The 14,524-nt window shown below is 43.1% G+C and overlaps 1 protein-coding gene across 2 annotated transcripts in view; it reads right to left on the bottom strand.

Moving 5' to 3' along the window:
* Window positions 1-11,723, bottom strand: part of Rab3gap2 (RAB3 GTPase activating non-catalytic protein subunit 2) — an 81,940-nt gene extending 70,217 nt beyond the window's left edge. For both annotated transcript variants that reach the window (XM_057770362.1, XM_057770364.1), the window contains exon 1: window positions 11,506-11,723. In XM_057770362.1, coding sequence (XP_057626345.1) covers window positions 11,506-11,617 — 112 coding nt within the window. In that variant the 5' untranslated portion in view covers window positions 11,618-11,723. The remainder of the gene's footprint in view (window positions 1-11,505) is intronic.
* Window positions 11,724-14,524: the final 2,801 nt, after the last annotated feature.

The following is a 14,524-nucleotide window of genomic DNA, read 5'->3' as shown; positions in this document are numbered from 1 at the left end:
AAGAAATAATAGGCTGGGCGGTGGTGGCGCACGCCTTTAATCCCAGCACTCGGGAGGCAGAGGCAGGCAGATCTCTGGGAGTTCAAGGCCGGCCTGGTCTACAAGAGCTAGTTCCAGGACAGGAACCAAAAAGCTACGGAGAAACCCTGTCTCGAAAATCAATAAAAAAAAAAAAAAGAAAGAAAAAAAAGAAATAATAGGAAACGTGTTACATTCTTGTTTGAATTCAAGCACAAGTGGAAGATTGATGAGGAATCTTTGCCAGCCAATTATCTTTAAGAGGTGGGGCCAAGTTAGAGCATGGCTTTCTTGGTACCTGGAGAAAAATGCAGCAGGCAGCCCAGGTGTTCTCTCTCTCTCTCTCTGTGGTTCTCTTTCAGTTGAGCTTGGACTTTTCGCTCCTGTTTCATGAGTTTGTCTCTTATAATAAAGAAAATTATAATTGCTCTATCTTTTAGCTAGCCTGGTTATTTCTCAATCAGTGATAATTCAACGTTGGTGCCCAACGTGGGGCTCAGGTCCCCTGTGGCTCTAGCCAGTTGCCACCAGACTCCGCATGAATAACTGTTTTGTTATATGTAATTACTATGTAAAAACCTTCCTTCTTATTTAAACAAAAAAGAGGAGATAATGTGGGATTCCCTTCTGTAGTGCTGTGAATACCATTGGTTAATAAAGAAACTGTCTTAGGTCTGTGCAGGGCAGAATATAAATAGGCAGGGAAAACTAAACTGAATGCTGGGAGAAAGAAGGCAGAGACAGAGAGAAGCCATGTAGCCCTACTGGAGACAGACACTGGAACTTTACCCGGTAAGCCACAGCCTTGTGGCGATACACAGATTAATAGAGATGGGTTAAATTAGGATGTAAAAGCTAGCCAATAAGAAACTAGAACTAATAGGCCAAGTAGTGGTTTAATTAATACAATTTCTGTGTGGTTATTTCGGGTATCTAGGCTCCTGGGAACGCACAAGCGGATTCCTAAAACAACAGTAGATTTCATTAGGAGCAGAAATGTCCTTAGCAATCAAGTTGAGAGAACATGGCTAGCTATGGACTGAAGAACCTTTATATTTCACATCTACCTGCACATACAACAACCACCTCAACATTTAAAAACAAGACATGACTCATTACTAACAAAAGACCCTGTACCAATACAAAGTTAGTTTGTTCACCCAATGACTTGTAAATGAACAGTTTTCCTGAGAGTGCTAGGGAAAAATAATGATAAAGGCCACTAAGTTCCCACACAGCACACCACTCTAAAGAAAGAAATCTGCCGGGCGGTGGTGGCGCACGCCTTTAATCCCAGCACTTGGGAGGCAGAGGCAGGCAGATCTCTGTGAGTTCAAGACCAGCCTGGTCTACAGAGCTAGTTCCAGGACAGGCTCCAAAACCACAGAGAAATCCTGTCTCGAAAAACCCAAAAAAAAAAAAAAAAAAAAGAAAGAAATCTGCTATTGCTCAAATATTCTTTTTATCAACAGTGAATAAATATATAAAGGCAGATGAATACAGCAAGCATTGCCTGGTAGAGACATCTAAAGATCACGATGGGAATGTTTCTCAACCTTTGTAATTTCCATGATATGATCATACCAGATACTGCATCTAAAGAAGCTGTTTCATCAGTACATCTCTAGAAAAAAATATCCCATGTGTCAGTAGGCTTTCTGACTTGCCTTGCTGTACAACTTAATGTCAAAAGAGCATTCTAGGATACACAAGATATGTGTATGTGCTTTGTGTTGAATCTAGTCTTTGTTTTTATTCCTCAAACCCTACTCTTGTGTCTGTCTATCTGCCCCCCTTCCCTGTGTGTGTGTGTTGTATGTGTATATATGTGTAGACAGGGTCTTGTGTACTCTAGGCAGGCCTTGAATTCATTATGTAGCCAATGCCAGCCTTGAACTCACAACCTTGCTGCTTCTACCTTCCAAGCATGGTGATGAAAGGCATGGGCCTCCCACCCAGCCTCCCACATCTGTTCTGAAGCATAAACTCCCTATAAATTTTATTCTCTCATATTCTAAATAAAATTTTCTTAAAATTCACAGGTTATCAAGGCTTTCATTGGGAGTAAATTTGAGTCTTTCAAGAAGTTTTCTAGCCGGGCGTTGGTGGCGCACGCCTTTAATCCCAGCACTTGGGAGGCAGAGGCAGGTGAATCTCTGTGAGTTCAAGTCCAGCCTGGTCTACAAGAGCTAGTTCCAGGACAGGCTCCAAAACCACAGAGAAACCCTGTCTCGAAAAACCAAAAAAAAAAAAGAAGTTTTCTAGCTTAAAATGTTTTGTGTATTTCAGTTGTTAATATTATCCTTCATTTGTTTCACGCCATATCTTGAATCATAACTTCTCTTTAAATAAAAGAAGCTGATCTCCTATCAACCTACATGGCATGGAGAGAAATAAAGAAGAGCAAGAGGTTCTACATAAAAGTGATGAAAGTGACAGATGCACTGACTGACAACCTGACTGACAATGTGAAAATGACTGACAACCTGAATGACTGCAACCTGACTGACTGACAACCTGAATGACTGCAACCTGACTGACAACCTAAATGACTGACCGAACGACTGCTAACCTGACTGCCAACCTGACTGACTGCCAACCTAACTGCCATCGTGACTGTCAACCTGACTGACTGCTAACCTGACCTTTGAACCTACTCTTTTAACACCAATCACTATCCACTACTCTGAACAGTCTAGAGTCAGAGTACCAGGACAGCAGGCAAGCACCACCACACCGGGTTCCAGTACTGTGAAGTTGTGTTCCCACCCTTATCGGGTTAAACATTTTGCCTCAGAGAATAACACCAATGACTTTCAGATTAAGATGCAACAATTCCCTCCTAGGAAAAGCGTTTTCCCTGAGCATACTGCATCACTCTAAACACTGTTCTCTGACTTGATAAAAGAACGTTTCTAATCACAGAGAAGACATACCCCCCCAACACAAATGTCTTACTTAGGATTATTTACAATGAATGAATCATTCTGCTAACAAAGGCCTTCTGCTTTCTACAGCTTTATTTAATTCCCCAAATACGTTATTCTAACTTACTTATGAATAGTCTGTACCTCTAAATGGAGAGCATATTTTTTTCCATTTAACAAGAACCTGAAGCTAGAAAGGAAATTGAATTCCATAAGTAGACAATTAGTTTGACAGTTATTTGTATGACTGTGTCAAGAACAAAAACTGAATGAGAAACTGAAAATGAGAAAAGAGAAAATTAAATTGTTATAGTCTTAGATCCTAATACAAGTGCAAATTCATTTCCATCTTTATGTATTGTATTTTTATATGAATAAACTTCTAGAATCTACCTTCCTACTCTTGATTTATCAGTTTTCATTGGGCTCTTTTTTTTTTTTTTTTTTTTTTTTTTTTTGCTTTTTTCAAGACAGGGTTTCTCTGTGGTTTTGGAGCCTGTCCTGGAACTAGCTCTTGTAGACCAGGCTGGTCTCGAACTCACAGAGATCCGCCTGCCTCTGCCTCCCAAGTGCAGGGATTAAAGGCATGCGCCACCACTGCCCTGCTCATTGGTCTAATTCTTAATCCTCATTTAGGTTTTAGCAGTTCCCCACTAATGGTGGTGACTACATCCTTAAAATTTGCTCAGTGAGGTGCCTGCTCCTACATTAATCATAAAATATTTTGGTTTTTATTTAAGCACACCCAGTATTTAGGCAAAACAATAATCTAAATTAAATCCATAAGGTGCATGTGGACTATCATCAAACATTCTAATTTCCTGTGGCTTTCTATGAGAAGCCAGAGGGACCAGGGATGGTGAACACCGACACAAAGATCAAGGAATAGGATCAGGTTCTAGAGCTTAAGTTCAAATAGGGTTCCCCAGTGGTCAGGCAGTTGGCTGTGGGAGCCCCTCACTGAAAGGTTATCATGTAAGAAGTAGTCGTACATAAGATCATTGGGTTTTCTATTTACTTTGGTTTTCAAATGGATCAGCACTAAAAGTAATATCTTTTATATATTAGGAGAACTTATCATTAATTGTGTTTAAACCTTTTTATCCCTAGTATCCTCTCTTTGCTTTCATATGTTTTATTGTCGCCCCCAAAAGGGGCCCCTGCACCTCTCCATCTCTTGCTTTCTATCTACCCTCTACAGGTATCCCTCCAACTTAAATACAGAAAGCTAATACTTCAAAGCTAGAATCCGCATTTGAGTGGGAGGTATTTGTCTTTCTGGGCCTGTCTTATTTCACTCAGTATATTTTCCATTCTTTTTTTTTTTTTTGGTTTTTCGAGACAGGGTTTCTCTGTGGCTTTGGAGCCTGTCCTGGAACTAGCTCTTGTAGACCAGGCTGGTCTCGAACTCACAGAGATCCGCCTGCCTCTGCCTCCCGAGTGCTGGGATTAAAGGCGTGCGCCACCACCGCCCGGCTATATTTTCCATTCTTAATTTCAGCTTTCTTTTTGTGATAAATGAGAATTCCATTAGACATATGTACCACATTTTCACCACCCACTTACCAGGTGGTGGGCATCGAAGCTGATCTAGTCTAACAATTCTGGACAGAAGCCGGGCGGTGGTGGCGCACGCCTTTAATCCCAGCACTCGGGAGGCAGAGGCAGGCGGATCTCTGTGAGTTCGAGACCAGCCTGGTCTACAAGAGCTAGTTCCAGGACAGGCTCCAAAACCACAGAGAAACCCTGTCTCGAAAAACCAAAAAAAAAAAAAAAAAAAACAATTCTGGACAGAGCAGTCATGAAAATGGTTGTGCACATATGCCAGGGTATACAGTCCTTTCAGCAAATGCCCACACGTGGTATGGTTGGGTCATATGATAGCTCTAGTGTTGGTTTTTTGAAAGCCCTTTACACTGATTTACACGGTGGCTAAACCAACTGTTCCTGCTGTCAGCACCAGTGAACAGGGCCCCTCTCTCCACACCCTCACAAACATTTTCTGTCTTGATAGTAGCCATTCTTACCATAATGAGATGATATCTCAAATAGCTTGAGTTTTAATTTCCCTGAGGACTAATAATAATGAACACGTTATATATGTTTATCAGTCATTTATATTACTTCTTTTGAGGACTCTGCTCAGATCCATTCTTTGTTTCCATGATATTTAGTTTTCTGAGTTCTCTGTATAGTCTAGATATTAATCTTCTAGCTAGCCGAGATTTTTTTCTCCTGTTCTGTAGGCTGCCTTTTTATTGATAGTTTGAATTACTTTTGTTGAAGAGAAAATTTTTAATTTTGTGAGGTCCAATTTGCCAATTATTGGCCTTATTTCTGGGACAAATAGAATCCTATTTAGAAAGTCCTTGTCTCTGCACATACTTTGTAGAGCATTCCTACCTTTTCTCCTAAAAGTTTCTGAGTTTTGGGTCTTATGTTGAGGTTGTTGATCCTTTTTGAGCTGATTTGTCTAGGGGGTAATTAAGGATTGAGTTTCACTCTTCTATATTTAGGCATCCAGTTTCCCCAATATCATATGATGAAAATGTGATCTTTTCTCCAGTGTGCATTTTTGGCATCTTTGTCAAAAATCAGGTAACTGAAAGTTACTCATACCTATCCCACGCTATAGATCTATGTGCTTATTTCTGTGTCAGTACAATGCTGCTTTCATTACTATGATCCTGAAATAACTTTAAATCAAGTATGGTAACGTCTCCATCATTATTCTTTTATTCAGGGATGCTTTGTATTTCCATATGAATTTACAACTTTTGTTTTTAATTTCTGCAAAGAGGGTTGCAATGAATCTGCAGGTTCTTTTGTTCTTTTGTTAAGATGGCCACTTTCACAATCCACAAGCACGGGAGATCTTTCCACTTACCAATGTCTTCCTTTCTTTCTTCAGAGTTTTCAAGTTTCCCCACAGAGGGCACTCACTTCACTGATTGTTGGTCAGTGTTTGTTTTGAGGCCATAGTGAATTTTGTGAATAGAGCTGTTTTTCTCTCAGTGTATTTGCTACTGGTATAAAGGAAAGCGTTTTTTTAATATTAACTTTGTATCTTGTGACCTTGCTCAGTGTTTATCAGCTCTAAGAGTTTGCTGGTGAGTCTCAGAAGATTCCTATCTGCAGTATCACACACAACGCACAGAAGAGGGAACCGAACTAACAAGGCTGAGGAGCACATGCCAGGATGAAAAGGGACAGTGGCATAAGGATTAATGAAACTATTGTCTGCACACTCCAGAGACTCCAGTCCTACATCTTCCTACCTTAACCTTTTCTAATGCTCAATCACTTTCCTTGTGTTACTCATTCTTCATATTTAAAATAAATCCTCTGAACACCAGCCAAATCTTGTATCATAGCTACGGGGTTCTGTGTTTCCAGTGCACAGAAAGGAAAGCCGTTTGTCTTAACAGTATCACTTGAGAACCAGTAACAGTTTAGATGCATAGTAAAGAAAAATATATAGCTGCCTGTTTATCATTGTTCTTTGCTTCCTACTTAGCATTTCTGGAACAAGGACAACATCTAGCTTAGGTATCTATTGTATTGTACTCTTGAAAGTTGCTAAAAATGAAGAGAAAAAGTTCTGCTCTCCACACCCTCCAAAGACAGATGTGACGCAGCAGGTGTGCTGAGCTGATTGTAAGAATAATTTTGACATGAAATCATATATCAAATTTCACACTGGATGTCTCTAATATACAGAATTTCTGCCAATTGCAATCAATAAATTTAGCATGAAAGAAGAATTTCCCGTCAGGGGTAATGCCAACCCTCCCCAAGTGAACATGAGCAACATAAGTTCATCAAAAATCCCAATGTGAATTTGACTTTTAAAACTTAATAAACTCTTACGCTCAATTGGGAGAGAAGTGGGTGAGACTATCCCTGCAACATTCTTGAGAGATGAGTGACTTGGCAGAGATAATGTAGGGTTCATTAAAATGGACAACAATCAATAAATACATCAATGGAACAGAAAGGAGTCCAAAATAAAAGCAAGTGGCAAGTACGACTGCCTCCACAAGAGCTGCGTAAGATCAAGCCAGCAACATTCTAGCTGGGAGGAGAGAGAGGCTCACAGGGCCACAGCCCCAGGGAGAGCTACTGGCAGCTGGGGGAGGAAAAATCAGTTTCCTTCAGGGTGCAGTTTCTATAGTTACCCATGACCCAATGGGTAGCCCTAAACCCAGGTCCATATGGGCAGCTCTGACTGGACTCAGAGGGTTAAAGAAAAAAAAAAAACATGAAATTGGGAGAGGGGCATGGGCAGCTCTGGGAAAAGTTGGTTGGGAAGTAGATGAGATAATAATATATTTATACATGTATGATGTTCTCACAGAACAGAGAAATAAAATTAAAAAATCTTAAAATCTAAATTCTTTCCCATTAATAAAGTTAAAGACAAATGTTATAAATATATACAAAATAGAAGGACAAAAAGAATACCTTTTATAAAACAGTCCTTTATAACAGCCATATATGAAAACCCAATAAAAAATAGATCAGACATGAGCACAAGGGTTGAAACTACAAAGCTACCACAAGAAAACATAGAAACACTTCAGAAGTATTGTGAATAAAGATATTTGGGGGTAGCACCCAAAAGTGCTGGCAACAAAAGCAAAACCTAGCCGGGCGGTGGTGGCGCACGCCTTTAATCCCAGCACTTGGGAGGCAGAGGCAGGCGGATCTCTGTGAGTTCGAGACCAGCCTGGTCTACAAGAGCTAGTTCCAGGACAGGCTCCCAAACCACAGAGAAACCCTGTCTCGAAAAACCAAAAAAAAAAAAAAAAAAAAAAAGAAACTACAAAGCTACCACAAGAAAACATAGAAACACTTCAGAAGTATTGTGAATAAAGATATTTGGGGGTAGCACCCAAAAGTGCTGGCAACAAAAGCAAAACCTAGCCGGGCGGTGGTGGCGCACGCCTTTAATCCCAGCACTTGGGAGGCAGAGGCAGGCGGATCTCTGTGAGTTCGAGACCAGCCTGGTCTACAAGAGCTAGTTCCAGGACAGGCTCCAAAACCACAGAGAAACCCTGTCTCGAAAAACAAAAAACAAAAAAACAAAAAAACAAACAACAACAAAAAAAAAACAGCCTGGGTCAAATAGCTAGACCCCATCTCAAACAATAACAACATGTATAAAACATAAAAACAGCCGGGCGGTGGTGGCGCACGCCTTTAATCCTGTCTCGAAAAACCAAAAAAAAAAAAAAACCACACAGAGCAGTTAGAGGAGTGGTTGGCAGAGGCTGGTGAAGGTGTGAGGACAGTGGCAGGGAGCTGAGAGCTCTCGAGGCTGGTAAGGATGTGATGATGGTGATGGGTATGGAGAGAGGACAGTCAGTGAAACAGGAAAGCGTGATGAATGTCCCACGGCACAGCACGGTAACTCCAGGTGACATTAGTAGGTGCATGTTTCAGTATTACTAGTAGAGAGGATTTTAACTGTTCCCAACAGGGAGAAATAATAAACGTCTGAGGTGATGGGTATGCCAGTCATCCCAGTCTGATCATGACACATTCATATGTGTACTGAAATACCATGTTGTAATTCATAAATACATACCCCTAGATATCAGTAAAATATTATGGTGATAGCACCTTTACCTGCTGAGCCTTCTCACTGGCCCAGAATTACTGACTTTAAAGTAAAATTTTAAAAGACACTGTGGATTATAAGAAGGAGAATGTGATTTAGATTATCTTTTTGAAGCTTACTGGGACTACTGTTGAAACTAATTAGAAGTCAAGAGTGGAAGCAGGAAGGAGGTCTGTTAGCAGACCGGTGCCATGACCCAGGCTGAGATAAAGTGGCCTGGACCAGGACAGTGACCGTGGGACATAGATGCGCTTCCTGCTCTACACTCTCGGTTTCTCACCCCAAGTCTGCTGTCCTTCACAGCCAAGCTCCAAGCAACAACCAATTTCACTAGCCAGTTTCCAATTTCTCCAACACCCTACAGACAGACACACTTCTGACCACTATTCTGCTCAAACAGAGCAAAGGTCCCAGCCACTCTCATCTTCCCCAAACCACTGAGCGAGCGCTTTCTTGGTCCTATCTGACCTCTACTGACCACCCTTTACCTGCATCAAATCCTCCCCTCAGCTTAGGGAAGATTTCCATGTTGGGGAAAATTATCTTAAGGTGTGTTACATTTGTTTATGCTGTGGAACATTTGTTTTAATGATGCAAAGATGTGTTGCATGCTTTTATGTTGTATTTGTTTAACTCTGTGAAGCTGTGATTCCTTGCCTGTCTAAAACACCTGATAGTCTAATAAAGAGCTGAGTGGCCAATTGCGAGGCAGAAGAAAGGATACACAGGGCTGGCAGGCAGAGAGGATAAGTAGAGGAGAAATCTGAGAGGAAAGAGCAAGAGAATAAGGGGAGGAGGATGTCAGCCAGCTACCCAGTCAGCCATGGGGTGAGAGTGAACATAAGACATACAGAAGTAAGAAAAGGAAAAAGCACAGAGGCAATAGGTAGTTGGGATAATATAAGTTAGGAAAAGCTGGCTAGAAATAAGCCAAGGTAATGTCAGGCATTTATAAGAAAGAATAAGACTCCATGTGTGATTTATTTAGGAGCTGGGTAGTGCCCCCCCCAAAAGCCATAAGAGTAAAGAGTTAAAAAAAAAAAAACAACATTTCCATCACCTAGCATTCCTCTCTCTGCTACTCCCTTTTGATCCTCTCAGGAACCTTCACAGAACTCCCAAACTTCAGTCTCTAAGCTTACCTCTCCCGTATCCAGTTCACCATACGAAATCCTAAAGATGGAAACCACACTTCTGCTGGTAACTCCCAAATTAATGCCCCTGACTCCGGATGCCCTGCCAAGTTCTGACCTCTATCTACTGTGTAACCTCACCTGCTCACTTGGACAAATTCAAGCATTTCCTATATGAAAGGTTAGGATGCCTTCATTATCTCTCAACACACACACACACACACCTGCCAAGCCAAAGGCATCCTAAACTGCCTCTCCCTCAGCAGCTACCACCCCAACCACCAGACCCTCCTCCTCACAGTCGCACATCCCGACCCTACTCCTTAACATCTACTTCCTCTCGGATTCTGCTAAGATTAGGTTCAAGTTCGCAGCATTGTTTGTTTGTTTGTTTGGATTAAGCTTCTCAATCCATTTGCCTGCTTCTGGACTCACTGTGGTCAAAGGACACTCTAGATCTTCACCAAGTTCTGTAAATCGAATCGAAGGCAAATCTGAAGGCAAAGCTTTGGTCCTCAGTCGGAGTGCCTCTGCCGGTAGTACACCTCCTCTCCAGCCATTCAGCTTTTGGGGGGTTCTTTAAACACCAGAGCTGTTCAGACTTGCTTCTTCCTCCCAGGCTTTCTCTACTCTTCTATCTTCTACTTCACAGGGAGGCCTACTGTCATTAAAGAAATGCCTCTTGGGGGCTGGAGAGATGGCTCAGGGATTAAAGGCACTTGCGGCTCTTCCAGAGAATCTGAGTTTGGTTCCCAGTGCCTACTTCAGGCTGCTCACAAGCACAGGTAACCCCTGCTCCAGGCTCCAATGACACCCTCATTTGGCTTCTTAGGGCACCTTCACTCATGTGCAGACACACAGGCAGATGTGACCAGTGAGTCATGGCTCCTACAGGACAAAAAGCTACCACCTTAAGTGGCAAGTAGCTCCAATGATTGGTACAGACTATTCATTCCTAATTTGATATTTTTCAAACGTTATTTTTCAAGCAGACCCAAGCTAGCCCTTGAATGGGAGGCTAAATCTTCCCAATGCCCTGTGATAGTTTCTAATTTTTGAAAGGGAGAGTTTTGGTTTTGTTTGTTGGTGGTTGTTATTGGGTCTCATATATCACCATTCTGCCATAGCACAGAGTAACAACACAATGCTACAAAGCAAAACATGTTTCATATAAAAAACAAGAAAGCAGCATAAAACACGCTCCTTCAAAGGGAGAAACGAAAGAGCCCTTAACAAATCCCAGGGAAACACACAGCATCTAATAACCCAGCCCTGGGATTTATAGCGCTGAAGAACTTGATGGTAATAACAGGAGGAAGGCTTCTCTCCTCAATAAACGCCAATTAACTTTTCTTGGCCATGCCGCTGGAATTTTAGTTCCCACCGTGGGCTCTCCTTCACTTCCGAAGCGGTTCCTTTTCTTACTGGGGAGTTTACCACCTCAAAAGCCCCCACTTGCCCATCTGCCATTCATTCCGTAAATCTGAATGACAGAAAGGAGAAGGAAGAACAGAGAGGGTGGGGATGCTAAACACTCTGGAAAGGGTGGAACCAGGACCACAGTCCCAGGGATGGGAAGGGTGGAAGTTGGGGACGAGCGCAGGGTGGACTGACAACTCGCAGGGACTAGGGCGGAGGATGCGATCTTCCCGGAGCAGCTGGTGTGCACAGGAAGAAGGCATGAAGCTGGAACTGGGAAGGAGGGGGTAGGGATTGGTGACAGACGGACGACGGGACGCTAGACGCAGAAGGCTGAGGGGACGCTGAGGGGAGCCGCGCCGCGACCCGGTCGCCGGCCACTTACTCGGGTCCCTCCTCAGGGCGCCGGGGGTCTCCTCCCGCAGCTGAGGGAACAGGAAGTCGCGCGCGGACTGCAAGTCCTGGAAGGAACAGAACTGGACGATGGAGCAGGCCATGGCTGCAGGGACCCCCGCGGGCAGGGGTGTTGTTCCCTAGCCACGCCCGGCCCACCGGACCCCGCGGCTGACAGCACGGAGCCCCGAAAGCTTCAGCCACTCGGGGGGGCGGGGACGCAAGACCGGAAGCTGTCAGCGAGCCCCGGGAGGCGGTCCCAGTGTGTTGCGCATGCGCGGACCGCTCCGAAGCTGCGCGTGCGCGAGGCGACCCGTCACCCAGGGAAGGGACAGCATGAAGCATGTGACTGGCAGCGGTGGGGCTGAGAGTCCGACGTGGCTGCTGGCGCCACTGTTAGGTCCCCGCCTTGTGCAAGCCTGTCAATCTGGCTTCCCTCCAGAGGTGATCTAATTGGGCCTTTGAGACACCCAAGCAATTATTCTACTTCTACCGACACGACCTAGATAGCTCACAGATGAGGCGGTTTAAGCTGAGTTTTGGCAGAAAACATAGGTGGCTTGATAATTTCATAGTTTTCTTTTAATATGGAAAACTATCCTAGCGTGCAATATATACTTGTACTAAAAAAAAAGCCTGCCTCGGCATCCTGTAATGCTCCTTCCTGTGTTCAGACGGCTGAGGCAGGTGGATATCCAGGTGTTCACGCTACTAACCTGAGGGGCAGTGAAGACAGTGTCTCAAGTAACAAGGCGCTGGAAAGCAGCTTTCTCCATAAGGGCTCGTATTAAATACACCCATCGATTGGCTCGGTGTTGTGAAAGCGTAATGTATGAATATGAGCTGTGCTGCGTTAGATCCTGTGTTTTAATCATTTGATTTTTCATTCGTTCGCTCATGCAACTGCTCAACAAATACTTGTTAGTGTTTTCTTTGTCAGCCTCATCCTAGGCTCTGATCTTCAGGGAGCAAAAAGGACATGTTCCCATGGAACAAAGAAGCTCGTGACTGACACAGACCAAGTGAAGCCATTACTCTGCTGACTAAAACTGAGAGAATGCTAGGCGGGGAAGGAGTAGAAAACACCAGGACAGAATATAACGGGGGAGGGCTGGCCTGGTTACTTTCCCTTAGGGTTTTGGACTAGGAAAGCACCATCCTTATAGACTTCTGGAGGACTGGGGATCCGTTAATCCCTTATATCCCAGGTTCTCTAGCATGGGATCTGCTACAGAACTGACTCCTTAATACATACTTGCTGAAATGTGTGCACATAACTTAAACAGACCAACCTGATTATTTCACGTGGATTTGAAAGCACCATTCCATGTGTTTCCTAATTGAACCGTCTCACAAATGCCATCTTCTAAGAGTCTTTTTCTTTGTTTGAGATACATTCTAGCTATGTAACCCAGGTCAGCCTCAAACCTTCAATTCCCCTTAATGTCCAGTCTCTGGGATTACATGTGTGTAGTACATAATGCCTATTTTCCTAATTTTTTAAATAGAGAAATTTCTCTAAATGCCTCTGAGAAGGCTTTTGAAGCCCATTTAAGTTATTATCTAAGGTGTATTAAAGCAAAAAGGTTATTATGTTTGTGTTAGCACTAAGGCCCATAGGCACTCACTTCCCAAAGGAAACCCAGTACAATCCACTTTTTATGAGGCAGACAGTATTACAGGAATAATTTTAAGACGAATAGGTGGGGCGTGGAGCACTGGTTTCTGTCAGTTCTGCTATACACAGTTAGTCCCAACAGTGATGTAATTGTAACTGAGTATGTTGCTTGTTACTCTTAATTTCTGCTCCTAAGCTGGAACAACTTCTACAAAATAAGATAATTTCTATATTATCAAGTTTCAGACATTTGTTTTTCACCTATAAAATACATGTTGAAGTAGATATACTATAAACTCATTTCCAGCATCAGGGACCTATAATTCTATCATCACAAACTCTAGGAAAAGCAGTTGCCTGCCAGAGTCCTTTTCAGGGAATCATCTTTTAAAAGAATGTTGGGCTGGAGAGGTGGCTGAGCAGTTAAGAGTACTTGATCCTCTTGCAGAGGACTCGGGTTGGATTGCCAGCACTCCTGTGGTGGCTCACAACCCTCTGTAATTCCAGCTCTAGGGGATCTCCACACCCTGTGCTGAGCTCTTCAGGGACCAGACATGTGTGTGGTATACATGCATACATTTGGATAAACCACTTACACACTTAGAATAAAAATAAGTAAGTCTTTCTTTTTGAAAGCCTGCAATGCTCCCTCAAGAACATCACTCAGTAGATGTTCTGATAATCAGTTCTGATAAGGTTTTCCCTAAAACCTAGCGACTGTGCCAAACTAAAATAAAATTTAAATTTGTATCTGTAGCTTTACTGATGAATGCAGAACATTAGACACTTCATGAAAAAAGACAATGCCAGGGTTGGAAAAGCATTCAAGTTCTTTGGGTAAATGCGTTTTATGGAAGTAACTGCACTTGGCTTGTTCAGCTGGCTTATGTTCTGTCCTCAGGCATTCATACATCCCCTCAGTGGCACTCGTTGAATTTCATTACCGAGTTGGCTCAGCCTCAGAGTGAAGATCTCTGACTTCCTTCCAAGTGGTTTTGAAAAGCTTCATTCATTACTGTTTTGAGGAACTTCAGAAACCCTTCAGAGGAATTACAACAGGCCTAGGCACTGAGCCCTTCCCTGCTTGGCTGCCCTGCCTCTGTGGTTTCTGTGTAGTGCCTGGGCAACTGTGTTAGAGAATGCCACTAACCACGCAGTGTCAAGAAAGTGCGCTTAGGGAGATGGGCAGGTCTTAGACCCATATAGGCAGTTCTGATGCTGAGAGGTTGGAAAACAAAATAGTCACTGAACAGCAGGCTGGTGGCAGGGACACCATTAACCATTCTCCAATGCCCCTCACCAGGAGTCACAGCACCAATGACTGTAGTTAGGACACAGATGGCTAAGGAAGCTGGCAGGTCTTTACCAATCCTTCGTGGCAGCCTGAGGACAA

The sequence above is a fragment of the Chionomys nivalis genome, chromosome 5 (assembly GCF_950005125.1).
Source record: "Chionomys nivalis chromosome 5, mChiNiv1.1, whole genome shotgun sequence".
Taxonomy (NCBI): domain Eukaryota; kingdom Metazoa; phylum Chordata; class Mammalia; order Rodentia; family Cricetidae; genus Chionomys; species Chionomys nivalis.
Note: the sequence above shows the minus strand (reverse complement) of the source record. Positions and strands in the feature narration are given on the sequence as shown.